The sequence below is a fragment of the Haematobia irritans genome, chromosome 5 (assembly GCF_050003625.1).
Source record: "Haematobia irritans isolate KBUSLIRL chromosome 5, ASM5000362v1, whole genome shotgun sequence".
Taxonomy (NCBI): domain Eukaryota; kingdom Metazoa; phylum Arthropoda; class Insecta; order Diptera; family Muscidae; genus Haematobia; species Haematobia irritans.
This window is the reverse complement of record NC_134401.1, coordinates 80,803,498-80,830,261: the sequence shown is the minus strand read 5'-3', so window position 1 is coordinate 80,830,261 and position 26,764 is coordinate 80,803,498. Positions and strand designations below refer to the sequence as shown.

At 32.7% G+C, this 26,764-nt stretch overlaps 1 protein-coding gene and 2 long non-coding RNA genes across 3 annotated transcripts in view; 1 reads left to right on the top strand and 2 right to left on the bottom strand.

The window, feature by feature from the left end:
- Tsp42Ee (Tetraspanin 42Ee) overlaps positions 1-21,168 on the bottom strand; it is a 35,143-nt gene extending 13,975 nt beyond the window's left edge. Inside the window, exons 1-2 of the mRNA XM_075309100.1 lie at positions 21,035-21,168; positions 16,973-17,049 (exon numbers count right to left, since the gene is read on the bottom strand). Coding sequence (XP_075165215.1) covers positions 16,973-17,032 — 60 coding nt within the window. The 5' untranslated portion in view covers positions 17,033-17,049; positions 21,035-21,168. The remainder of the gene's footprint in view (positions 1-16,972; positions 17,050-21,034) is intronic.
- A 610-nt stretch (positions 21,169-21,778) lies between these two features.
- LOC142241777 (uncharacterized) lies at positions 21,779-22,253 on the bottom strand. Its single transcript, XR_012723805.1, has 2 exons — positions 22,030-22,253; positions 21,779-21,972 (listed from the first exon to the last, which is right to left on the bottom strand). It is a non-coding gene; the product is annotated as an uncharacterized LOC142241777 (long non-coding RNA).
- Positions 22,254-24,953: 2,700 nt separating this feature from the next.
- On the top strand, positions 24,954-25,711 carry LOC142241430 (uncharacterized). Its single transcript, XR_012723632.1, has 2 exons — positions 24,954-25,454; positions 25,523-25,711. It is a non-coding gene; the product is annotated as an uncharacterized LOC142241430 (long non-coding RNA).
- The last annotated feature ends 1,053 nt before the right edge of the window (positions 25,712-26,764 follow it).

Genomic DNA, 26,764 nt, shown 5'->3' with positions numbered 1-26,764 from the left:
CTGGTATAGCCTTCGAAGGAATCTATTATTTTTATTAATTTCGCAATTTTACATTGCATGATCTGTTGTTAATACAAAGAATTAGAAAGTACAAAATGTGGGTTTGATGGTGACATTTTAATTATCCTAGGTACCATGAAATGTATTGTAGTCCTGTGAGATGTGTCATCAGTAATTACAAATTGCTAATTTTGTCACGTTGCCTGTTTTTCTTAATTAAAAATAAAATGTTTGAATTGCACCTGTATTATTCATAAAGAAAAGAAAAAATATAGTCCAGATTATGAGGGTCATTTTGCCCCATTATAATACTGGCGTGGCAACTACATTTCACCATTGTGCTCCTGGTACAAATGACTATGAATTACGATTGTAATTTGTGGAATGGGAATGTAAACTTCCCTATGGTATTTCACTAAAATACATTGGTCATTATGAGCCAAGGGAATGCAAAGAGTTGTGCTGTTGACTTTTTTTAGGACATGTTGCTTAGAGAAAACAGCCATCACCCACCACCCCATGAATAGAATTTATTTTGTTAGACAAAAAGCACATTGCAGTGTATATGCTACTTATGGTACGAATAGGTTTATGATCGGTATAGAAGTAGAGGCGTATGGGGAAAGTCCGTACGTGTGTATATGGCCAAATTGAGAAATGTTGCGATTGTTTGGTAAGACAACGCATAGCATAATGGATAAAAAAACACTTGTTTATTGTTCAAATACACGCTTATTTTTGGCGTCAATGTCTGACATCACTTATATACTTTAAGATGATATGTACATCATTCACTGGTAGCCAAAACGAAAGCTTCAAATTTTTGATGTTTTTTTTATTGAATTTCCTTTGAAACAAAAGAAGTTCGTTTTTTAACGACGCATACACAGAAAAATGTCTTTCGGATTCTATTAATTGATCAATTGAAACTTCTTCAATCACGAAAATGATAGTATCAATCACAGAATTAATTAGAAATAAAATATAAACTTGATTAAAAAAATTTAAATGATTTCATCGACACTTTAATTGGTTCAATTGAAAATTTATTTGATTTTGGTCCAAGAAATCAATTATTTTGGGCAACCAATTATTTATTGTATTATCATGTATTTATTTATAATTATTGTTTCCTTTAAATGATATAATTATCTTGTAATTTTATAACAGTTTCCTAATACGGTTATAGTTGGAGTTTTCTTTAGTTTTCAGTCAGTATTTACTAAACCAATGAATAACGTTTTCCGAACAAAATTTTCAATTATATATTTAATTGGAAATATTTTTGTATATAATTAAAATGTTAATTGGGATAATTAATTAATATTTTAACTAGGTTGAAGTTAGGTTAAAGTGGCAGCCCGATTTGATTCAGGCTCACTTAGACTAGACTATTTATTGTGATATTTTAACTAAGTAATGCAAACAAGTTTTAAATAATTTTCTTAATTTAAATTTATTAAAAATCGTCAGTTAATTTTTTAATTGGTTGCGTTTTCAACTTCAATTAAATTGTTAATTGAAAACATTGGGGTTATATTTTTTCTGTGTAAGCCACTGTGGTGCAATGGTTAGCATGTCCGCCGTACATACACAAGGTCGTGGGTTGGATTCCTGCTTCGACCGAACACCAAACATTTTTCAGCGGTAATGGGAGTTCACCAATGTGGTATCCCAATGGACTGAATAGTCTAAGTGAGCCTGATACATCAGGCTGCCACCTAACCTAACCTAGTCAAATACTTCAGTCTCGCTTTATGAATATAAAGATTTTTTTTAAGAAAAATATGTTTTTTAATATTTGATATAATCCAATTTGTGAATTTGTTTTAATATTTAAAAGATAGATATGCCTTTTATTGACAAATATCGAATCCAGTTTTTACTTCATAAGCTGGAAGAGGAGATTAAACCAGCATATCCTGGTTTCATCGTTTATTTTAACTGTTTTTTGCTGGATCAGAATTGTTGACCAGTTTCCTTCTCAGCGTCCGACAGTAATGGAAAAGCGGCTAAAGTGGCACTACACAGAAAAAATCCGTAGTTAAACTAACGCTAAATTTAATTGCAAAAAATATTTTTTGGTAGCTAAATTTTATTTATTTATTTTAATGTTAATTTAATGAAATCTTACTGTTTTTAATATGTCTCAAACATTTTATGAACTAAATGTGGATATAAAGTTCAATGGCCGTACACATAAGTTCAATATGAAATAGTAAGAATGAACTACTGTATGATAATGATCATGATTTGGCGCCAATGATTTTCATCTTAACTTTTAGTTTATTTTTCTTCTATGAGAGGGTGTTAATTCGTGAAATGCAGTTAAAAAGTACAACAGGGCATTACATTTTCCTGGTTTTAACAACGCTGAGGAAATCTCAAATTGTGGAGTATAATTTAGTTCAATTTTCGCACGAGTTAGTTCGTTCTTGCTATAAAACAGTTTACTTTCTTTTCTGTGTAGCGCGATTACAACAAATGATAGATCAGCATAAGCTAGATTATCTCAGAAATTCTCGGTGCTCGATATGGTCAGGAATAGGCATCTGAGGAAAGGAATAAGAAACTTATATCCTGCACAGAAAAAAAAATCACGAAAATTTTTCCAATTAAAATCTTAATTGAGTTTTAAGAAATATTCAATTAAAAATTTAATTGATTCAACAAATTTTTTAATTGAAACAAAAATCAATCACACAAATTAATAGTTTAAATTAATTTTTTAATTGGATCAATTAATTTCTTAATTGATTGTCAATTATTTTTTTAATTGATATTATCATTTCTGTGCTTGAAGACATTTCAATTAAAAAATTAATTGGATCAATTAATTTCGTTATTGAATCGGAAAAAAAATTTTTGTGTGTGTGGTAAAGGGCATAAAAGACGGTATTAACTTTGTCGATTTTTTTGGACAAGGTGTTAAAAAGTCGAATTTCGATATTTATATGCATGTTTTAAAGATATTTCGATTGCAAATCGTTTAATCCAAACGATTTTACTTCTAAAAGGAAAGAAACAATAAATAAAAAGACGGCAATGAGATTGTGATATTCTCAAGCTACCAAGTACACACAAAAAAATTCTTTTTTTTGATTCAATCACGAAATTAATTGATCCAATTAATTTTTAATTGAAATGTCTTCAATCACAGAAATGATAGTATCAATTAAAAAATTAAATGAAGGTCAATTAAAAAGTTAATTGATCCAATTAAAAAATTAATTGATACTATTATTTTTGTGATTGAATTTTGTTTCAATTAAAAAAATTGTTGAATCAATTAAATTTTTAATTGAATATTTTTTAAAACTCAATTTAAATTTTAATTGGAAAAATTTTCGTGGAATTTTTTTGTGTGTACTAACGCCAAATGTTATGTTGTATTGGTTCTCCCGTCATGCTGAGAGCTTGTTATAGTTTTCTTCAACGCTAAATTAAACTTTAATTATAAAAAAACATGAAAATTTAACTATTCAATCAAAATTCAACCCCAAATTTGTCATCGCGCCATATAGACTCCATACTCTGATCTCATGCTTTAGTTATCCCATGTTACTGTGACCATTATGACGTACATTTCATACTATTTGCCATTAGATTATCAATTTACGAAAAGAACAAAATAACTCCTCAGAGGTTCATCCGTGAAAGAGACTTCAGAAAAACCCCGAAAGAGACTTCAGAAAATACCAATGCTTACGTCATGGTTTTAAGTAAAACAAAAGCACGCACACACGCACACACACAAATAAAACAAAAACATGTTTAAAAATGCTGATATGTTGTCTGGGTTTGTGCGTGTATCGTTTGTATCGTTCGTGTGTTTTTGCCTTTACGGCTTTCATTGTCTTCCCTTTTATTGTTGCTTTTGGATATTACAGGGGGTTAAATTTCATACCCACTCAAAACAACAGACTTTCAATAACGTTGAGTTGTCAGTCAACTGATTTGCAGATTGTTCCCTCGCCTGTGGATACTGGCCACTGCATAGTGTTAACGCGCCAACAAGTACAGCATCAAAATGAAAACCAGTATTTCGTTTTATCATCTCTGTGTGAACATAACTCTTTCTCGGTGTGGCATTCGGTGGTATATGCCAACATCAAGAGATTTCGCATTGCCCCAGATTTATGTAAAGGGTGATTTGTTAAGAGCTTGATAACTTTTTTTTTAAAAAAAACGCATAAAATTTGCAAAATCTCATCGGTTCTTTATTTGAAACGTTAGATTGGTCCATGACATTTACTTTTTGAAGATAATTTCATTTAAATGTTGACCGCGGCTGCGTCTTAGGTGGTCCATTCGGAAAGTCCAATTTTGGGCAACTTTTTCGAGCATTTCGGCCGGAATAGCCCGAATTTCTTCGGAAATGTTGTCTTCCAAAGCTGGAATAGTTGCTGGCTTATTTCTGTAGACTTTAGACTTGACGTAGCCCCACAAAAAATAGTCTAAAGGCGTCAAATCGCATGATCTTGGTGGCCAACTTACCGGTCCATTTCTTGAGATGAATTGTTCTCCGAAGTTTTCCCTCAAAATGGCCATAGAATCGCGAGCTGTGTGGCATGTAGCGCCATCTTGTTGAAACCACATGTCAACCAAGTTCAGTTCTTCCATTTTTGGCAACAAAAAGTTTGTTAGCATCGAACGATAGCGATCGCCATTCACCGTAACGTTGCGTCCAACAGCATCCTTGAAAAAATACGGTCCAATGATTCCACCAGCGTACAAACCACACCAAACAGTGCATTTTTCGGGATGCATGGGCAGTTCTTGAACGGCTTCTGGTTGCTCTTCACTCCCAATGCGGCAATTTTGCTTATTTACGTAGCCATTCAACCAGAAATGAGCCTCATCGCTGAACAAAATTTGTCGATAAAAAAGCGGATTTTCTGCCACTGATTTTGGTAATAAAATTCAATGATTTGCAAGCGTTGCTCGTTAGTAAGTCTATTCATGATGAAATGTCAAAGCATACTGAGCATCTTTCTCTTTGACACCATGTCTGAAATCCCACGTGATCTGTCAAATACTAATGCATGAAAATCCTAACCTCAAAAGAATCACCCTTTATAAGGCTGAGATTTTATCCACTCTGTTTTGTATTTAGAACAAGTAGCAAAAACACAGCATAGAAGCAACAAACATATGTACAAAGCTTGTATGTGAGCACAACAATAGTTGTGGAATTGCATTGAAATTTAATATAGAATTTGCTTGGATGCTTTTATAATCCCCTTTATATATCATTCACCCCATGGTGGCGTCCTTGGTCGTAATCGCTCGCCATAATAATTTGGTGTGTACACTTTGCAACTGAAGGAGGAATTTCACTTTCTACGCATTACTTTCATTGATGGCAAAACTTCTACACCCATTCACAATGAAACCGAAGAGGAGATCCGATGATGTGAATCTTCTTTTGGGGGAAAATGTTGCAGACACTTTTTGCGTTTCACGAAAATTCACTACTACGCAGTATATAAATGTCCATTAGAGATATGTGGGAGGGAAATGAACTGAGAGGAAGAGAATTTTGTTTACCCCCATTTTCCCCCACTTCCAGGATTCCTTAAAATATATTATCCAAAAAAAAATTCCAGTAAAGCAAATATCTAAGAAAAAAACCTTAGCTTGCGTTTGAACGGAACCACTCTGAAATATTTTAAATAACCTAAAATTTCACCAGAAATTTTTCGTGTCTCACGCGTGAGTCACGCTGATGGCAACGGCAAGAGTGTGCGTGATTAACAAACCAAATGTCGTGCGTGAGCGTGAGTCACGAACCTAATTTCTTCGTGAGTGTGCGTGAGTAACGAATTTCGGAAAAACACGCTCACGAAAATAATCCCGCCCACGGACATAAAACGCTTAATAGTTGAATTCATTTACAATTTTATTGACACCTGGGATGTTAAGAGTTTATTAACGCTCTCGATTTTAATCATGCTCATGTTTTCCCTAAGGTAAATTACTCATAAAATTTTTCGTGAGTCACGACATTTTGGTGCGTGAGTACAAATTTTCTTTTCGTGAGTGTGCGTGAGAGTGAGTCCTACCAAACAATATCGTGCGTGAGTAAGATTTTTACGTCGTGAGTATGCGTGAGCGTGAGTAAAATATTACCCACGTGCACACTTCTAATGAGAACATCTGAACCTATATCGATTATATTTTGCCTGTCGACCAAGTTTCACAATGAATTAACTTGTGGAAAAAATCTGAAAATTATCGATTAAGAATCAAGAAAATATGATGATTTCCTTTTTTCTATTAAGACTTGATTCATTTTTGACGTGAACTTCAGTTAACAATTCAATGGAGTCATTTAAATTCTTAATAGGTTTGCAACAAAAATCAATCAATTATTTAATTGAACCAATTAAAAAAAAAATAATTTTTTATGAAAATAAATATATAATAAACAAATGAAGTTTTAATCTGTCGAAAAGTTATTTTTTACCTATTACCAAAAATGATTAACATTGCTAACACAATCTTGATTTTTAGTAAAAATAACATTTTTGCAGAATTTATTAAAAAATTAAATAACTAGACATTTCAGCTTTTATTTTAATTAGATATTTGTTTAATTTGTTTTATTATTTATTTTAAACCTGGACATCATTCGTCTTTTTGTATTTAAAAACGTTAAAAATTATATAGTCAACAAAAATGGGAAGCAAAAATTTTATTCAGTTTATTTCTATTTAATACATAGGAGCCACCGTAGTTCAATGGTTAGCATGTCCAACCCAAGTTCAACCCAAGTTTCGACCAAACACCAACAAGTTTTCCAGAGGTGGATTATCCCCTTTCAGTAATGCTGGTGACATTTCTGAAAGTTTCAAAGCTTCCCTAAGTGGTTTTATCGCACTGTGGAACCGACTTGGATATAAAAAGTAAGTATCTTGTCAATGAGCTAAAAATAGAATCGGGCAGCACTCAGTGATAAGAAAGAAGTTCACCACTGTGATATCACAACGAACGGAATAGTCTAAGTGAACCTGAAATATCGGGCTGCCACTATAACTAACAACCTAATTAATAAATTAAATGGTTGTATAAGTATAATTTATATTGATCAATCGCAATCGTCAACAAATGTTTTAGATCGAAAATAAAATTGGCCGTCGTTATATTGAATATGTCAAAATTGTCAATCACTTGTATAATTGATCAAATTTGCCCAATTTGGTTAAATGTTTATTTGCATCAATCAATTTTTTTATAGAATTAGTTTTTTCAACACATTTTTTAATAGAAAAAATGTAGTATTATTTCTGCGTACTAAATTCAATGCAAATCGAATAAGAATTGTGACATTTATTGCCCAAGCATCTATGTTGAATAATTATTATAATTCAGTCAAATGCTGAAGAAAGACGAAAAGTGACGAAAAATGCAAAATGATTTACAGAAAATCTCGTAGATTTTCTCTTGGAGTATTTGGAACCAAATACTAAAATATGACTGACACTTTGAGATTAAATTTTGGTCCAATTAAAAAATGTGTAAAATCTGCATAAGTTTATATTACTTTTATTTTATTTATTTATTGATTATTCTTACACCATTTGGTATTTTTTGTAAACAAATATCAAATCCTATTAAATATCAAATCTATATGACTTTTAGTAAGGAAAGGTTTTAATACAAATTTCGTTTTATTTAAGCCTCTTTATACTCTGTATCCAACTGTGCTATTTTCATTATATAGCATATGCAATATGCGATATAAAGGGTGATTCTTTTGAGGTTAGGATTTTCATGCATTAGTATTTGACAGATCACGTGGGATTTCAGACATGGTGTCAAAGAGAAAGATGCTCAGTATGCTTTGACATTTCATCATGAATAGACTTACTAACGAGCAACGCTTGCAAATCATTGAATTTTATTACCAAAATCAGTGTTCGGTTCGAAATGTGTTTATCGACAAATTTTGTTCAGCGATGAGGCTCATTTCTGGTTGAATGGCTACGTAAATAAGCAAAATTGCCGCATTGGGAGTGAAGAGCAACCAGAAGCCGTTCAAGAACTGCCCATGCATCCCGAAAAATGCACTGTTTGGTGTGGTTTGTACGCTGGTGGAATCATTGGACCGTATTTTTTCAAAGATGCTGTTGGACGCAACGTTACGGTGAATGGCGATCGCTATCGTTCGATGCTAACAAACTTTTTGTTGCCAAAAATGGAAGAACTGAACTTGGTTGACATGTGGTTTCAAGAAGATGGCGCTACATGCCACACAGCTCGCGATTCTATGGCCATTTTGAGGGAAAACTTCGGAGAACAATTCATCTCAAGAAATGGACCGGTAAGTTGGCCACCAAGATCATGCGATTTGACGCCTTTAGACTATTTTTTGTGGGGCTACGTCAAGTCTAAAGTCTACAGAAATAAGCCAGCAACTATTCCAGCTTTGGAAGACAACATTTCCGAAGAAATTCGGGCTATTCCGGCCGAAATGCTCGAAAAAGTTGCCCAAAATTGGACTTTCCGAATGGACCACCTAAGACGCAGCCGCGGTCAACATTTAAATGAAATTATCTTCAAAAAGTAAATGTCATGGACCAATCTAACGTTTCAAATAAAGAACCGATGAGATTTTGCAAATTTTATGCGTTTTTTTTAAAAAAAAGTTATCAAGCTCTTAACAAATCACCCTTTACAACACAATATTTTCCAGGGCCATATACTTGGTTGGTAGTTGGAAGAAAAATAAAAACTTTTTATTCAAAAAGTATAGCTGTTTCCTCTACATTATATAAAAAATTAAAAATATTTATCAGTAGTTAATAACAGACTTTTTCGTGCAAAGTATATAATTGAATACATATCACTGCAAGTCGGGAAACAATATTTCTGTTCCCAAACAAATAGTAATTGCGCTAAGATAAGGAAATTATAAATCTTATTTCTTCAAAAGGGTGAGAAATTGCAATTGCATGTAACGAACCTCTACTCTAAACTTATTTCTCACTAAGATAAGGAACTTATAGTTAAATCTTTTCTCCCAAGAGAATGTGAATTTCTTTGCCATGTAACGAAGTAAAGTTGAAAATTGTTGTTCTATAAAAAACAGAAATGTGCTATAGATGCAAACTCTCATCCTAAGATGATTCATATGTCTACCAATTTTTTGCATATCAACGTTTCAAAATGAACAACGCAATAAATCGATATTCCGAGAAACCGCAATACCCTGTAATTTCAATTTAAAATGATTCAAAAATATTATTATGCTGATTACTTAGACATAAAGGTTCAAAGCACGTTGCCAATGTTCTTTGCTCAGTGGATCATACTATGCTGACTCAATAGAAACTCAATCATTGCCAAGAAAAATGTTCCTGAATTCAAAACGAAATGCATAATGGTTTATTCTACAAATTGTTCTTAAATCAGAAGCTAAAGCTTGCTGTTAAGTATTTTGTAATTTAATACAATTTTTTATCAAAATAAACAAACGAACGAAAAAAAGCATTATCAACAACGATGGCCACCAGCCCAGTTATATAGTGGTGTTAGTAAAACAAAAATCTGGTTTTGAATGACAGCCAAGAAAACCGGTTGTGAAATATACGTACGCAAAAAACATACAGTTTCGAAATTATCTGAATGATTTCATCGAACGAATACAAAAGCTTAAAAAAGAAAACAATCCAATTTTGTTGAAAATCATTATTAAAAACAGTCTAAAAAGTGTTCTAGACAATATTACATACATTCATCACAAAAACAAAACGAATAGTTCTGTATATATTGTTAAGTTATTTGAAAATAACAATAGACAAATTCGCATGCATTTGTAGACACACATCGAAAGCCATCGACAATTTTTATTAGGCGGGCAAACTGATAAAAAGGTGCATCTGACAAATCACCAAACAAATCTTGGAGATAGAAAATATACGAATATGTCATTCTGCTCTATTAACGGATAAACAGGTTCCAGGTAACACATCGGGAACCATCATAGGGAACCTTTTTCGTAATGCCATGTCTAAATGGTATGCCACAGTGTGTGAGAAACCACAGAAAAAGATTTAGTGGAAAGAAATAAACAACCGGCGTTTGGTTTGGTTGAAAAAGTGTAATCGTATATTCTCCGCCCGCATTCGACTTGCCGCGAGTTCTAAAACTATTTTTTATTTTTGTCATGTATCTCTAGTTTAGATACTCATTTTACTTCGGCGCATTCCTTTTTCTGAAATCCTTATAAGTCCGTGCTTGGTATCTTGTCGTAGTCACCATCAGTGTTAAAAGTAATTTCTGAACCTTACCCCCAAATATCATGAAAACCCCGGATTTTTTTTTTAATTTTTCCAAAAATCCTCACAAATTTTTAGGAATGTAAATAAGTACAAAATGGTTTTCCAAATTTTGTGACAAAAATTCTATCTAAAAATATTTAATAATACATATCAATTTAAAAAGCAGGTAAAACATAATAATTCAATTTATACATTATTTACATCAAATCTATTAAAAATGTATAAGTGAAAAGTCAGTCTATAAAGTCAATTCAGTAAATAAAGGGTGATTTGCTAAGAGCTTGATAACTTTTTTTTAAAAAAAAACGCATAAAATTTGCAAAATCTCATCGGTTCTTTATTTGAAACGTTAGATTGGTCCATGACATTTACTTTTTGAAGATAATTTCATTTAAATGTTGACCGCGGCTGCGTCTTAGGTGGTCCATTCGGAAAGTCCAATTTTGGGCAACTTTTTCGAGCATTTCGGCCGGAATAGCCCGAATTTCTTCGGAAATGTTGTCTTCCAAAGCTGGAATAGTTGCTGGCTTATTTCTGTAGACTTTAGACTTGACGTAGCCCCACAAAAAATAGTCTAAAGGCGTCAAATCGCATGATCTTGGTGGCCAACTTACCGGTCCATTTCTTGAGATGAATTGTTCTCCGAAGTTTTCCCTCAAAATGGCCATAGAATCGCGAGCTGTGTGGCATGTAGCGCCATCTTGTTGAAACCACATGTCAACCAAGTTCAGTTCTTCCATTTTTGGCAACAAAAAGTTTGTTAGCATCGAACGATAGCGATCGCCATTCACCGTAACGTTGCGTCCAACAGCATCTTTGAAAAAATACGGTCCAATGATTCCACCAGCGTACAAACCACACCAAACAGTGCATTTTTCGGGATGCATGGGCAGTTCTTGAACGGCTTCTGGTTGCTCTTCACTCCAAATGCGGCAATTTTGCTTATTTACGTAGCCATTCAACCAGAAATGAGCCTCATCGCTGAACAAAATTTGTCGATAAAAAAGCGGATTTTCTGCCAACTTTTCTAGGGCCCATTCACTGAAAATTCGACGTTGTGGCAGATCGTTCGGCTATTCATGATGAAATGTCAAAGCATACTGAGCATCTTTCACTTTGACACCATGTCTGAAATCCCACGTGATCTGTCAAATACTAATGCATGAAAATCCTAACCTCAAAAGAATCACCCTTTATATACATTATTCGCCAAAAAGAGTCAAAAATTTCTAAATTTTCTGCAGTTGCTGTGTACAAACTTTTGATGTAAATAATTACATAATTTCACTTGTAACATTATGACACCCATCATTTAAGGAATATTTAACTCTTAAAGTGCTTTCAGATGTTGAAGTTAATATACGATTTCTTAATTTGTTTTTAACTATGTCGAACATTGAAAATGTCCGTTCAACAGATTCATTTAAAAAGGGTAGCGCAAATAATGCTAAAGCATACTATCACATCTTTTTATCTCTCCAAATTCATTCAAGAATTGTTCCAAATTTAGCTGAGAATGGTCCCACTATATATGGTCTAAGATATTTTTACCGCTAAAAATTCCCCCAAATAAATGTTACCCCTAAAAATGCCACTAAACGTGGAAAACCCCCTACATTTTGGGGGAAACCCGCAACACTGGTCACACCACGCTCTACAGTCACAGTCTGGCATCCAACCATGCTCAATCTCCCTTACAACTCCAACCAATTCTGTTGACTCTTATTCATTTTAGATCATAATCTGGACAAACAATAAATATCTAATGGACGTTAATCTGAACTGCTTCTGTTCTTAGACAAACATACAAAATGAATAATATTATTTTTGTCATAGCTCTTTATTACTCTCAACACATTTTCTATATATACAAGAAAAGAGAATATAAAAAAACACCGTACACTATACAAGGTATACGGAGGTATGTGTGCATGTCTGCCTTTTGCAAATTGCGCTAATGATTCCCAGTATTAATTTTCGGAATTGAATGAAATTAACTGTTTGTAAACAACAATACAAACACACCAGCCAAACCAGGTGTGAGTTGGTGTAAGTGCTAAATGCATGAAGCTATTCCTGGCCATGGGTAAGGGCGTCACATTTACTACTGGATTTCTCACATTTTAAAGTCATGCATGATTTTCATTTTGTACATGAAATATTACACATCGTATTTGTGGGTGAATCGTAAAAAGCGCGCGTCACCTTGGTACAAAAACCACCTGTAATTGTATTTGTTGCCATGAGATGCTAAAAATAACACTATAATAAATTTCAAATTGTTCAATTGCTGGATATATGTTAGTCGTATGGTTTTGTTTATGGAATACCTGGCTGGGCGGTATATTGTTGCAATATTTTACACACAAGTCGTTGACAATCATCACGGACGTACACAATTAAATAGGTAATAGTCCCCATTTTTGAATTTGTTTATGTTTTTTTTTTGTCGCAAAATAAAAATGTGTTAAACAAATAAAATAAAAATATGAGCTAATGTAAAATTCACAAACGCTTAAAGTATTTGTATTCGTCAGGTAGATCCACCATAGATATTTGACTGAAGCGAATGTCAATGAAATGTTTGATGGAATTTCCGATGATTAAGAAGAAAATGATTGACACTTGAGGGATGGGAGGTTTTACAATTAACATTGCGCATTTATCCAATTTATGACAACTTTCCCACAATGGTCCCTCCCTCAAAGATATTAGGGATACGAAAATAATCGTTCAAATAACCCCAAACGATTTTTCAAAAATCAAAAAAAAAATACTTTCGACTTTTGTGTTACAACTTTCGACTTTTTGATGAATTGTCGTTATACAAAATTTGATTACAAAAATTCCACTTTTTGACAACAAGTCGAAAATTCGATTTTCTTATTCCTAAGGAGTGCAAAAGTGTGTAAATATAACCATAGCGATAGGCGAACACTTGTGTACGTGCATTTCTTATGGAAATCCCAAAATCCGCGACGGAATATCGTGACGGCTAGCGGCGTGTCGCCGAATTAAAAGCTATTCTAATTCCTTGGCGGAAAATGGAATATTGTTGTCATCGCTTATCAATTTTCTGAACTCACCACTATTGCCTGGCCACGTGGACATTCTTTTATTTTCAAATAACTCAACAAAAAACATGATATTACATGATTTTATTCAACTCCTTTATTAAATATTGGAAAATCATGCTAAATTGACCATCTACAAAGCTCGGAAACAAGAAAAGATGACAAGCTTATTGTATTTGTCGTCGCGGCAAAAATGTTTCGCCTACCGCCTACACTAAGTCGGATATAATATTTTTCGACTACTTGATTTTGATGATTTTTCACAATTGATTTGTCGAAACGATCGAATTTTAATGTTTGTCAATTGTAAGAAGAATCAATAAGTCGACTTTTAAATTTTTTCAAAATTTGAATAAGACTACACACAAAAAAATTTCACGAAAATTTTTCCAATTAAAATTTTAATTTAGTTTTAAAAAATATTCAATTAAAATTTTAATTGATTCAACAAATTTTTTAAATGAAACAAAAATCAATCACAAAACAATAGTATCAATTAATTTTTTAATTGATACTTTCATTTCTGTGATTGAAGACATTTCAATCAAAAAATTAATTGGATCAATTAATTTCGTGATTGAATCGTAAAAAAAATTTTTTTGTGTGTACTTTCGACTATTGCAAAAGTAAATTTTCCGACTATCAAAAATTTGAAAATGTTGCTTTTAGAGTCGAAAGATTCATTTTTTTTATGAAATTTCAGAAAAAAGAGCAACACCACATTTCTTTTTCAATTTAAATTCGGTTTTTCAATTTTTTGTTAAAGTTCGATTAGTCGATTTTGTAGGGTTTGCCCAACATCAAAAGTAGAATTAAACACATTTTAGTTTGGATGCACCACTAAGTTAATCAAAGAACTAATATGACTCAATAAAAGCGATGTATTAAGAATAAGTCTGAAGTTTTCTTAAATTAACGCACAACAGTAAACAAAATATTTCCCTTCCGCATTCGGTGGTTTTTGAGAATATTCCAGGACAAAAAAAAATATTTTTGGTTCGAACTGTTCTTCACTAAGACTTAGAATTAAAAAAATGTAAAGCAGACGCCCGCTGCTCCGTTTTTAAAGACTTTTCATGAGTTTCTGAACTGAGAGCATCTTTATTATATACAATCTATTAGAAATTCAATTATCATAAGGCTAATAAGAGGTTAAAAACGAGATGCAGTTACTCCAATACGCATGTGAGTAATTACTTAAAAATATGGTCACAATTTTATGCATGAATTGATCAAACTTATTAAAATTGTATAATTTATAGTATATTTTTATGTAGTATATGAATCTTTAGCTTGCATACTAAGGTTTGGAAAATAATTTCTCCGTACTTTTTTCTTACTCAATAGGCAATTACAGTAAAAATATTTTTCCTTAACAAAACATCTATGGCAACTAAAAATATGCCTGTACCGAAACAAAATTCTGGGTAATTGTTTCGATTTTAGGTTAAGCTTCTAAGCATTACAAAGTAAGAACTCGATTTTCATAAAACTGACGAAAGATATAGCCCTGAATATATACAGACATTATGGTTTCTTAAGTGCAGAGACATACACACATACATATGAATAGATAATGTACTTGTACTTGTCAATACAGTCGACTCCGCTTTACTGAAACGTTAAAAATGCAGCCATTTAATTTCAGTTATCCGAAGTTTTTGCTAAAGCGGACTACGGATAACTGAAAAAAACTTCCAGTAATGCGAACTTCGGATAACTGAAAAAGTTTCAGTAAAGCGGACTCCGTATAACTGGAAAAAAATCCACTCAATTTCAGTTAACCGAACTTATGACCAATGCTATGTACATAAAATAATAAAAACAAGGTGTTTGATTCCGTCACAGGTTTGTGTAGGAAAATTGGAATTCATTTATTTGTGATTTAGAGTGATTTAAACTGTTTTGAAAGTGCCATCTTCACTTGAAATAAAGCGTTCTCAATACGGAGAAGAAAATGTACTCTCTCTCAATAGCGAGAATGTGGCATTTTCAGTAAAGCGAAGTCATACTAATGTGACGAAACTCATTTGAACACAAAAAACTTTTCAGTAATCCGATTTTTTCAGTTAAGCGGAGTTTCACTAAAGCGGAGTAATTTAAATGAAATGGACAGAAAAAACAACTGGGGAATGCGATCGATTTCAGTTATCCGAGGTTTTTCAGTAAAGCGCATTGCGCTAAAGCGGAGTCGACTGTATAACCTAGACACTGTCAATAATTAATAAATTTCAACAAAAGCCCCACTTAAAGAAGCAGCTGCTTTAGATTAGTCAGAAGTTTCACAAGCAAAACAAAAAACAAATGTGCATACATGTATTGGCGCATTATTCACAAAAGAATTTACTGTTTAAATAACATACACAGTTGAGAAATTTTATGCCAGTTGAGAATAGGGTTGTAATATACAAAGTTATGATTAAACAAATTATAAGAGGTAGTTTTGGAATAGAGATCTAATAAACGATTTCCGTGTAATTAACTTCATGTAAATAAAATTCGAAAAGTCAAAAGTGAAATATATATATATATAAGAGGTTTGCACCTAGTCTGAAATGTTATTAAAATAGTTACGTTTTTAAATAAAAATTAAATTGAGTTTTCCAATCAACGTCAATTAAATTTTTAATTGAAACAGTGATTTTTAATTTTAATTTTTAATCAATTATTTGTCATGCCAAATTAAATACTATACTTTCCATGACGACGTTTCCATGAAGACATTTCTATTAATTGGATAAATTTTTTATGGGAAAAGTGTTGTAATTTGTCATGAATTCTTTTTATGGGGAAAAGTGTTGCGAAATGAGCTTCTTTGAATGTTTGATTTTTTATCGCTGAACAATCCACTGATCAAAATACATTCTATAAATTGTACTTTGAAAGGGTATTTTTTTTTTACTACTGCTATGATTTAAAAGACCCTCTTCCTAAACAGTTAGAGATTTTTCTTCCCCCAAATAAATGTTTTAAAATGATGCTACAGATTATTTGAAATGCAAAACCATATTTAATGGAAGCCACTGTAAAGCTCACCCCAAACATCAACTTAAGTAATTTACAAATTTTTGCAAAATAAAATAAGTTTGTACCATACATTGTTTTTATGTTACATAGACAATACTAATTCATTCATAAAGTAAAGGTGAGATATACGCAAATATTAAACAACGAACTTTGCACACCTGTTTGTGGAAAACCAGATTTGTGAGTAGACCTTAATACAGGCATTGGATGCACTAATACAAACGCCCCAAGTATTTTGTAAACAAGTTAAATATACAAAATACATACGATTGCTCCCAATATGCAATGGTAGTAGTTTGAGATCTTAAACGTTTAGATGTTTTTGTATTGGTTAGTTGATATTGACTTTCGATTTTCCCGTGAAAAACAATTAACGGTGGCAGAGACTACAACAAATTCAGATAAAAAAAATTGTGCAGTCACAATTTTTATAAGATGTTGTACTCCAAACAATCACACTACTTTGCATCTAGATACAATTTTGTCATATACAAATGAACAATAGCATCAGTGAATAATGTATACATGTATTTTATTTATTGTATGTATAAAAATTAACTGCATATTTTAAACAGGGAAACTTACCGACACAATGGCATTGAATATAAAAAGCACATATTTCACCAGAGTGGTTCCACAATCCATGTTGATTTAGATGTTATCTGAAAATAAACACAAATGATGATATAGTTTAGATAAATTATCTTAAAAGTTTGATAAGGTGGACGGGTCACAGGAATATGAGCAAATAAGGAATTTTGTCTTGTACTTTGCGAAATATATAAAAAAAGAAATCTTATTTATGTTAGCAAATTGTTGTTGCCCTAAACTGTTTATGAGTTTTATTCGACAAGGAATTAATGTTGCTTTGAGATCAGTAGAACAATTGAAATGTGTGTATATCATACACAATGAAATGATTCATGCCCAGGAAACGGGAATTTAAAGCATGTATTTGCTTAGTTTAACGTCACATCCACAGATTTAAATAAGCATCGTAAAATATAGTGGGATTGCCAACGTCTGTAAATTGCGTTCTATCTTAATGCCGGTTTGTATGTATTTCGTTCTCAGTAATACATATTTGAAAAATAACTAAAAAAAAAGAAAAAATGTAATGTAAGGCATTTAACTAAATTAAAAAGCCAAAGTAATATACTGAGAAAACTCTCAAAAAAGCATTATCTAAACTATATTAACTTTTTTACATATATGCCAACAAATGTATAAAGTTGGTCTGTTTTTGTAGGCCTCTGTATGTAAATATATATTATTTAAAATGTCATTTTCCTAAAAAACATAAAATTGAAAAGTGTTTTAAATATACTAGTCTTTTAAACAATTCTAGTCAAATTTTAGCTAATCATGTTATTGTGAACATATCACAAAAAATAATATGAAACTAAGCTTAATATTCTGAATATAACCAATATTCATAAATCACCAATTATTTTCGCGAAATTGAACAACAAAACTTTATTCGAGCTCGCACTCAAAATAACAATATGATTTCTCCAAAGGCTCGTTGAATGAACGTATCGACTTGGTTGCAAAACATTCAAAGATACTCGAATAGGGCCACTCTCCAAAGTCGAGTTATATCGTATTTGCTTTGAAATATTGATATTTGCAATCGTATAATCTCCTCTAGAACAAGGAATTATAAAATGGTAACAATAATGGGAAAATACACAGATAATACACAATTCCAAATATCTGACCAAATGGTTTAAGAGCAATTGTATAGGAGCAAATTCCGCAGAAATATCCCACACACAAAAAAATATTTTCTGATTCAATCACGAAAATAATGGATCCAATTATTTTTTTAATTGAAATGTCTTCAATCACAGAAATGATAGAATCAATTAAAAAAAATAATTGGCAGCCAATTAAAAAATTAATTGATACTATTAATTTTTCCGATTGATTTTTATTTAAATTAAAAAATTTTTTGAATCAATTAAATTTTTAATTGAATATTTTTAAAACTCAATTAAGATTTTAATCGGAAAAATTTTCGTGAAATTTTTTTCTGTGCATTAAGGTGGTGATAGTGGCTACCCGTTATTTAAGACTCACTCATTCAGTTCATTGTGGTACCACAAGTGGTGAACTTCTCCTTATCCAGAGTGCTGTCCGATTCTACGATTAGGTCAATGACAAGGGTCCTCATTTTAATAGCCGAGTTCGAACACTTTTATGCAAAGCATGCATCCTAACCTTTGCATTAGTATCGTTGCAAAAAAAAAACAAAAAAACAAACAAAAAAACACCCAATTAATGTTTTCGGTTGCATTGTGAAAGAGCGTTAGTCCTGCTTTGTGTTTGTACTTCCGCATCCCGCAAAATGATGGCAATTGCACGCTAGCTGAGAATTGTAAGGAAACTCAACCAACACAAACTCCATTTCATCCATTAACAATAATCTAAATTTGGGTAACTAGTCAATTATGTAAATAAAAAAGGCCTTCCCGCTAAGCGGCTATTTTGTAGATGGGGCTAAACAAAGGACACCTGTATTTGAAATATAACCAAAATTATAGTATTTAGAAAACTTAATAATGGTGTCGTTAACAGAAGCAGTTCAAACTTTAATTTGGTCTGAACTTTAAGCCAGTTTAAACATTTTTATTTTTTTTATATTTTACACATTAAAACCGTTCAAACTTTAAAGCGGGTTATACTTTAATTTTACTCATTCAGGATGGCATTGACAAAACAAACAAAAACTACTTATGCTATGGTCACACTGGGCAAATATTTGACAGAAACCAAAAAAGAATCCGTGGCCACAGCCAAACCAGCAAACATTTTTAGCTCATATTGGATATATAATATCATGGTAGGATTATTTTCCAAAACCCGTATCCAGATATTTGGAAAATGGTTCTGGAAAAATGTTTAGACACTCATTTTGGTGTAAATATTTGCCTAGTGTGACCATAGCCTTAGTTGATGGTACCATAGTAAAAGTGCGTTATGCGGAGGTTCGATTCTTAAATAGAGGCAAAATATAAAGCATTCCTTAATCCAAATTTCACCATTATAACATCAATTTCACCAAGTTACTTCAACAACACCAAAATGAAACGCACCAAATAGATGCCAGTAATCGATGACATATATAAGAAAGCTTGTTAACACTTCAAATTCAGGATATTTGAAAAAGATTTAAATTTCATTTAAAAACAAAAAATTTTCCGGGGAAAAGCACTGGCTTGGAATTAAATTTGAAGTGAGTATGAGATTTTCGTTTGATATGATATTGAATACAGTCAATCTTGTGTTCGTCTCGATGATAGAACATCCTCACAACGAGAAGAATAGAGTGATCAAAACCGGTGGACCGATTTATTTTCTTATGTATTTCGTTGATTTTTATGACAATAAATTTGAGCCCGCCGGTTTTAGAAAATAGTCAGGTGTTTGAAAACTGCATATTATTGAAATTCGAATGCTTCCAACGTAAAGTAATGTATTTGAAATGAAATTTCAAATCGAGCTGCGGCGTTAGGAGCTCAGAACAACTATTCCTAGCTATTAGTTTCCGGTCGTTGAACATGCCACTTATAGAAAAAACAATTTACAACGTTGCTCATTGCCCTCAACGTTTTCCTCACTTTCATATGGATTTGTTGTTGTTTTTTTTTTTTTTTTTTTCAATTAAAAAAAAATAAACAAAATATTTGAATGTATATAGCAGCCATGGATTTGTGTGTTACGAAGCACTTAAGATCTCATAACTCTGCTAATTGAGCCAGATGGAGAGAAGGGTGGCAGGAGTGTCCGCATCGTTATGGCAACTAAACAACAATTGGATAGACGACTATTTGATTTAATTATATACGATGATCTCTCCATTTTGATTCACACACACACAATGCCAAAAATATAAGGGCAGGGTAGGAACAAAGAGTACCAAGAAATTATTTCGCAGTTTCCTATATGGAGTAACATAATAACACTAGGGTCGGTCTATGGTATAGAAATAAGCCAGCAGTTGTGAGTTTATACTGACTGGCATGTATTATTTGCTGCTTTGTTCTGTTTTATATGCCTGGCACGAAAGAACAATAGAATCGTTCCGCCGGCATCATTCATATACATAGCCATAGACGCAACTGGTGGTGGTGGTAATTTAGAGATGTTATTGTGTTGTTGCTTTTGTAGATGAACAAAAAATTCGAAGCAAGCTTCTGAAGTACATATACACACATTTAAATGGTTAACAAGAAAAGGTTAAGTGGAAGATTGTTTACAACTAATGCGTCATCTCTATTTTTTACAATGAAAGTTCATTAATCTATTTGTATTCCCTTTTGTAAAAGTACGTTGATCTCCGAATCTAAATTTCTTTGTTGCCTCATGATGCTTTCACAGTAGGATGGGAAAATAGCTTTTGTTCGTCTTAACTTTTGTATCCATTTTCTTTTGTGTGGTACACTTTCCGAGTCACCTCCAATTGACACCGATACGAAAAACAACAAAAAGGAAATAACAAACACTGGCTGGCATCCTCGCTTCAAGGAGACCAATCACACATTTTTGGATTTTGGCACATCACATTCCTCTATTTAAGTTTTCTCGACAGTATTTAGGCATAATATATCTCTCGACAAATTCACTTTGTAAACATCAATTTACCTTCACAAATAGTTTGAGCAATTTTCCTTTTAATTTGATGAGCCGTTAACGAACGAGTTTTTAAGCGCGACAAATTCAACTACGAGCTTTCGGTCTCTTGGTTTCTTAACGATTGAATTCAAGTTGAAGAGTGGGCAATCGATTCTTTTTATAGCGATAAACGATTACGATACACACAATCCGATTTTGAAATCGGAAAAATGTAACCGGTAGAGAACCGGATAATGAAATCGAAAATACGGCGCATCCGGTAATCATAAGGGAGAGCGCACATAAGTTGTGTGTAAACATAACCATAGCGATAGGCGAACACTCATGCCAAATGATTACTGGAAGTCGTTCATTTCATAGCAGCGTTGCCTTTTTGGTCCAAGAGATTTCTAATTTTAAAATTTGGTCCCATGGTCGGACTTTGGTCCATTTTCATTTGGTCAAATTTATAAATTTTTTGAAGTATTTAAAATTTTTATCACGTCCCTGCCAACATTTTTTGAATTTGGGGACTCTTTTGAGAATCCCCACTACGTCGAAAACAATCATATACGACATCAAAAACTCGTCGGAAAAGCGCCGTCACTATTGAGAAGTTGTACCACGCCAAGTTACTACAAAAATGTTTCGCATGAGTGCAATTATTAGGTGCCTTTATAGATCAATTTAGAACGATAAGGGACCCTCCAAACAATCAGAAAAAGTGCATTTTAAGATAGTTGTAAAAGAATCATTGTGGTCGAGTAAAACACGTTTGTTTAGATATTTATTAATTTGATTAAACATTTACAAATTCTTAAAAATATAACATTTATACCACTATCACATTACATTTAACATAATTTTTGGCATTAATGATGATGTTGAGTTACAAGTAGCGAGTTACATGTTGCTGCGTCTATCAACCAGTGTTTTTATTCCATGGAGGCAGCGTGTCTGTAAAATATCTGAAAAACAATCACTTTATTCCATTTGGAAAATCACCAAATTGTTCACCAATATACCTTTCACAATTTTAAGCGTATAATCTATGTTTTCAGAACTTTATTTTCGTTTTTATTTAATTAAAATATAACAAGCTGGTTGCGCTTGGCGTTTCACAAAAAATAAAATCGTAGTAGGGATGGCAAAATACCTTCATGTACTTTTTGATGTACCTTTTCATGATGGTTGAAGTGACATTTACGAGTCTGTAGTAACGATGACGATGAAATGGAACTTTGAAATGCTGGCAGGGTTAACAGCACATGAAGAAAACAGCTGGAATAATTAATAAAATTTATTTCCTAGAATCAAGTACGCAAAACTCAAATTTACATGTGTATGTGTCCTTACTTCAATTCTCTGTTTCTTTGGCTCAGAATCAATACTAAAATTATTATTGTACACACAAAATCTTTGAAACCAACCATCAATGTTTTTTTTATGTGGGATTAGATACCATTTCAATCACAGAAAATCGAATTAAAATTTCGTGTTTTAGGTCTTGGGCCAGGTTTTACATATTTTTGGACAATTTTAGCCCTATACTCGAATGCGCGCAAAAAGTAGAATAGTAGGATTGAGCTATATAAGAATATGGGCCTCATGAAATGATGGATGCAAAGCAACACTACAGCAAATTGGATGAAAATTCGGAAAACTATTATAATCTCTCTAGAAGTAAAATCGTGACTGTTGTTGTCTTTAACCATCTCTAAGTCGAAAGTTGAAGTCAACTTTTTGTAATATTGAATTTCGACTTTTGATTTCAACTAAAATTGACTTTATTTCAAATTTTAAAAAAGTTGAAAAGTCGACGTTTTGATTCCTAGATAGGTTAGGTGACAGCCCGATGCATCAGGCTCACTTAGACTATTCAGTCCATTGTGATACCACAGTGGTGAACTTCTCTCTTATCACTGAGTACTGCCCGATTCCATGTTAAGCTCAATGAGAAGGAACCTCCTTTTTATAGCCGAATCCAAACGGCATTCCACATTGCAGTGAAACCACTTAGAGAAGTTTTGAAATCCCCAGAAATGTCACCAGCATTACTGAGGTGGGATAATCCACCGCTGAAAAACTTTTTGGTGTTCGGTCGAAGCAGGAATCGAACCCACGACCTTATGTGGGCAAAGCGGGCATGCTAACCATTGCACAACGGTGGCTCCCAACCATGATTCCTATGACAACCGCTAAATCATAAAATTCCTTTCTGGTTTACTTAACTTTTTAAAATTATTTAATAAAAGCACTATGTACAATAATATAATACTTTTTAAAGTATTTTCTTCGAAATTGGAAATTTGGTCCGCTGGAGGGAAATTTGGTCCGATTTTGGAAAAAATTTGGTCCAAAATAAATTTTCGTTGTGGCAACGCTGTTTCATAGACAATCAAAGACCATAGAAGAGAAAGATACCCAGTGGTGTTTGTCTACAAGACATCCTCAACGAATCGTGCACGACCGTTTAAAATCCTTGAAGACATACTGTGGACACTTCACACAAATAATTGAAGACATTTTCTCACACAAATGTCGCAAAATTCCGGCACGAATTTATAAGCGACAATGTGAACGATCATGTCAATGACAACATCGCTCACAGTTTCGTCTACTTTGTCGTTAATGATAAGCTGTCTTCCACGGTTTCGTCGAAGACACAGTCATAAGCATTTTCGTTGATGACTTAATAGGGGACAGAATCTTCCATGATCTCGTCGATGACAACATTAATGAGAATTTCTAGCATTTCGTCCTTGACGACATATTTTCCGCTATATATTTTTTTTTATTATATTTATTATATAGTTTTATTATATAGTTGCCTTATTTACATAAAAAGAACTATTTTAAAATAATGAATATAGTTTTTACTTTTTTATGCATATTGTTTTTATTTTATGATAAATCAATATAAATATTTTCATTACAACTATTAAACTTTACACCACATGTTTACAAGGGCAAGTTCTTTCCTTTTTTACATTTTGCTACATCTGAAAAATATAGAATAAATGTAAAACAACTTTAATTTTTTTTAAACACATTACAGAAAAACTTATCTTATAATCCGTTCACAATATTTGAGTCTTCAACTTTCAATGATCAAACTTTGAATGTCTAATTTATTCTGCACTGCTTTGTATATTTTTATCTGATATCCCGTTAACTTTCATTAAAGGCCAGTATGCACCTCTAGCGAAAAATTTCATTCCCATAAGAAATGCATTGCTATTTATGCTAACGAAATTTTCGGTAGCGTTCAATTTCGTAAGCTGGTACGCACCTCTAATGAAAATAACAGGGGTGTCAAAAGCATATTTTGGCAGCAAACATTTAATTTATTACAATCATTGTGTGCGTAAAAGTTTTAAAAGGCCTGTAAATAATAACCAATTTATTTGAGGAATATTTGGAACATATATTAACAATTTTTAAAAGCGATTAGCTGGTTTAAAATTTGTGTACACAGCCCTGTTTTTTTGTTGTAGACTTAAATAAATTTTTGCTACCGAAAATTTCGCTACAGGTGCATACCGGCCTTAAAAGAGGAAAAAATTGTTATCCACGATAATACGCAGAACGCTGGCAGTGAACATGTCGATGATGACATATGCACAGTACTTCGATTATCGAATCGACAAGCATATCTTTTTTCTCTTTACTTAAATTCTGTTGTTTAGGACACTACGCAAGGCATTGGCAGTGAATATGTCGATAGCGACATTTGCACAGTACGTCGATTATAATGTCGACAAACAAATGTATTGTAGGCAACATTAAGACCATGTCGATGAAATTATCTACAAAGGCATATTGCAATATTTTCTTTAAGACGTTTTTGAAGACAAATTCTTCGTAGACAGATTTCCCATTAGGATATGAAATGAGGTGTGCTTGTGTTATGTGCTTTACAGACTATCTGTTATTCCGGACGGAATGTCGGTGTTTGTAAAGAATCCTACAGTGTGTCGGATCGATACAACTTGTCGGCGATGACTAAATAATCGGCAAATGTGTTATCGATCCCATAAACATGCAGCAGTATCGATTATGCCTTCGGACTTAACTGATAATGTGCACAATATATGGGATATGTTCGACACGAGCACTGTCGTCCGGAATAACTGATAGTCTGTAAAGCGCATTACCCATGGCTGAACGAGAAGGTTAAATCATGGGCCCATATGATCCCTGCCAGCATTTCAAAGTTCCATTTCATCCTCATCGCTACCACAGATTCGTAAGTGACACTGCAACAATCGCCAACTGTGATAGTATTTTGCCATCACTATTTGCATGAAAGTATTTTGCCATCACTATTGTTACAAGAGCCATTTTATATTTTGTGAAACACCAAGCACAACTAGCTTCTTATAATTTATTTAAATAAAACGATAATGAAGTGCTGAAATCATAGTTATTTCGCTTAAAATTGTGAAAGGTATATTAGTGAACAATTTTTGACTTTCCAAATGAAATAAAGTCATAGTTTTTCAAATATTTTGCCAGACACGCTGCCTCCACTGGAAATAAAAGCACTGGCTGATAGACGCTACAACATGTAAATTGCAACTTGTAACTCAACATCAATCTTTTATTAATGCATAAAAATATGTTAAATGTGATGTGATAGTCGTATAAATGTTATACTTATGAGAATTTATAAATGTTTAATAAAATTAATAAACATCTAAACAATCGTGTTTTACTTGACCACAATGATTCTTTTATAACTATCTTAAAATGCATTTTCTCTGATTGCTTGAAGGGGCTCTTATTGGCGTCCTTCTAAATGTATCCAGAAGGGCACCTAATAATTGCACTCATGCGATACTTTTTTGTAGTAACTTGGCGTGGTACAACTTCTCAATAGTGACGGCGCTTTTCCGAGGAGTTTTGGATATCGTATACGACTGTTTTCGACGTGATGGGGATTCTCAGAAGCGCCCCCAAATTCAAAAAATGTTGGCAGGGATTACAATTTTTTTATTTCGACAAAATTTCAAGATGTCAAAATCATATGTTTATGGTGATAGCAGCTCTCCAAATGACACTGCATAGCAAATGCATTTCAAACAAACTCGCGCATTCATAGCTTGAGTATCTTGATAACATGTTCCAGACCCAAAATACCACAATCAGTTTTTAAACTGCATTATAAACTATTTTTGTTAATAGATGGCGAAGGTCCATTTGACTGACTTCCATTCTTAACTTTGGTGGGTATTATAGTCTCATATCGGCGTTCCTCGGATGAATTATCCACTTCACAATCACTCATAGATGACGCAATTAAATTGGAACCTTTATTTTTCTCTGGATTTGAATTATTTTTTTTCAGGACAATTGAAAGAATAAATAATTGCCACTTTTACCAATACCATACGATTCTTTTATCAGCTGATTTTGACTTCTTAAAATTGTAAACAACATATTGAAATTTGTTGTTTTTGTTATCGCGATTCAACCTCCTTATTCAGCCATGGCATTCCCCTTACACTGCACGAACAATTGTGTTAACAACATGAAGAAATAAGAAGAAGCATAAACAATGAAGATGGACGAAAAGTTATGCGTGAAGCCATTTTTTAATAAAAAAAGGGAAGAAACAATAAAAATTCCGATCGGAATAAGCAATCATTAATTTCATTGCAAATATGCATGTTTTAATTATGAAAATAAATTTGTTTTTGCTAATGTTTGGCGAACACGTGAAAATTTGTGCCTCCCAACCAGAAAAAATCAAAGTTG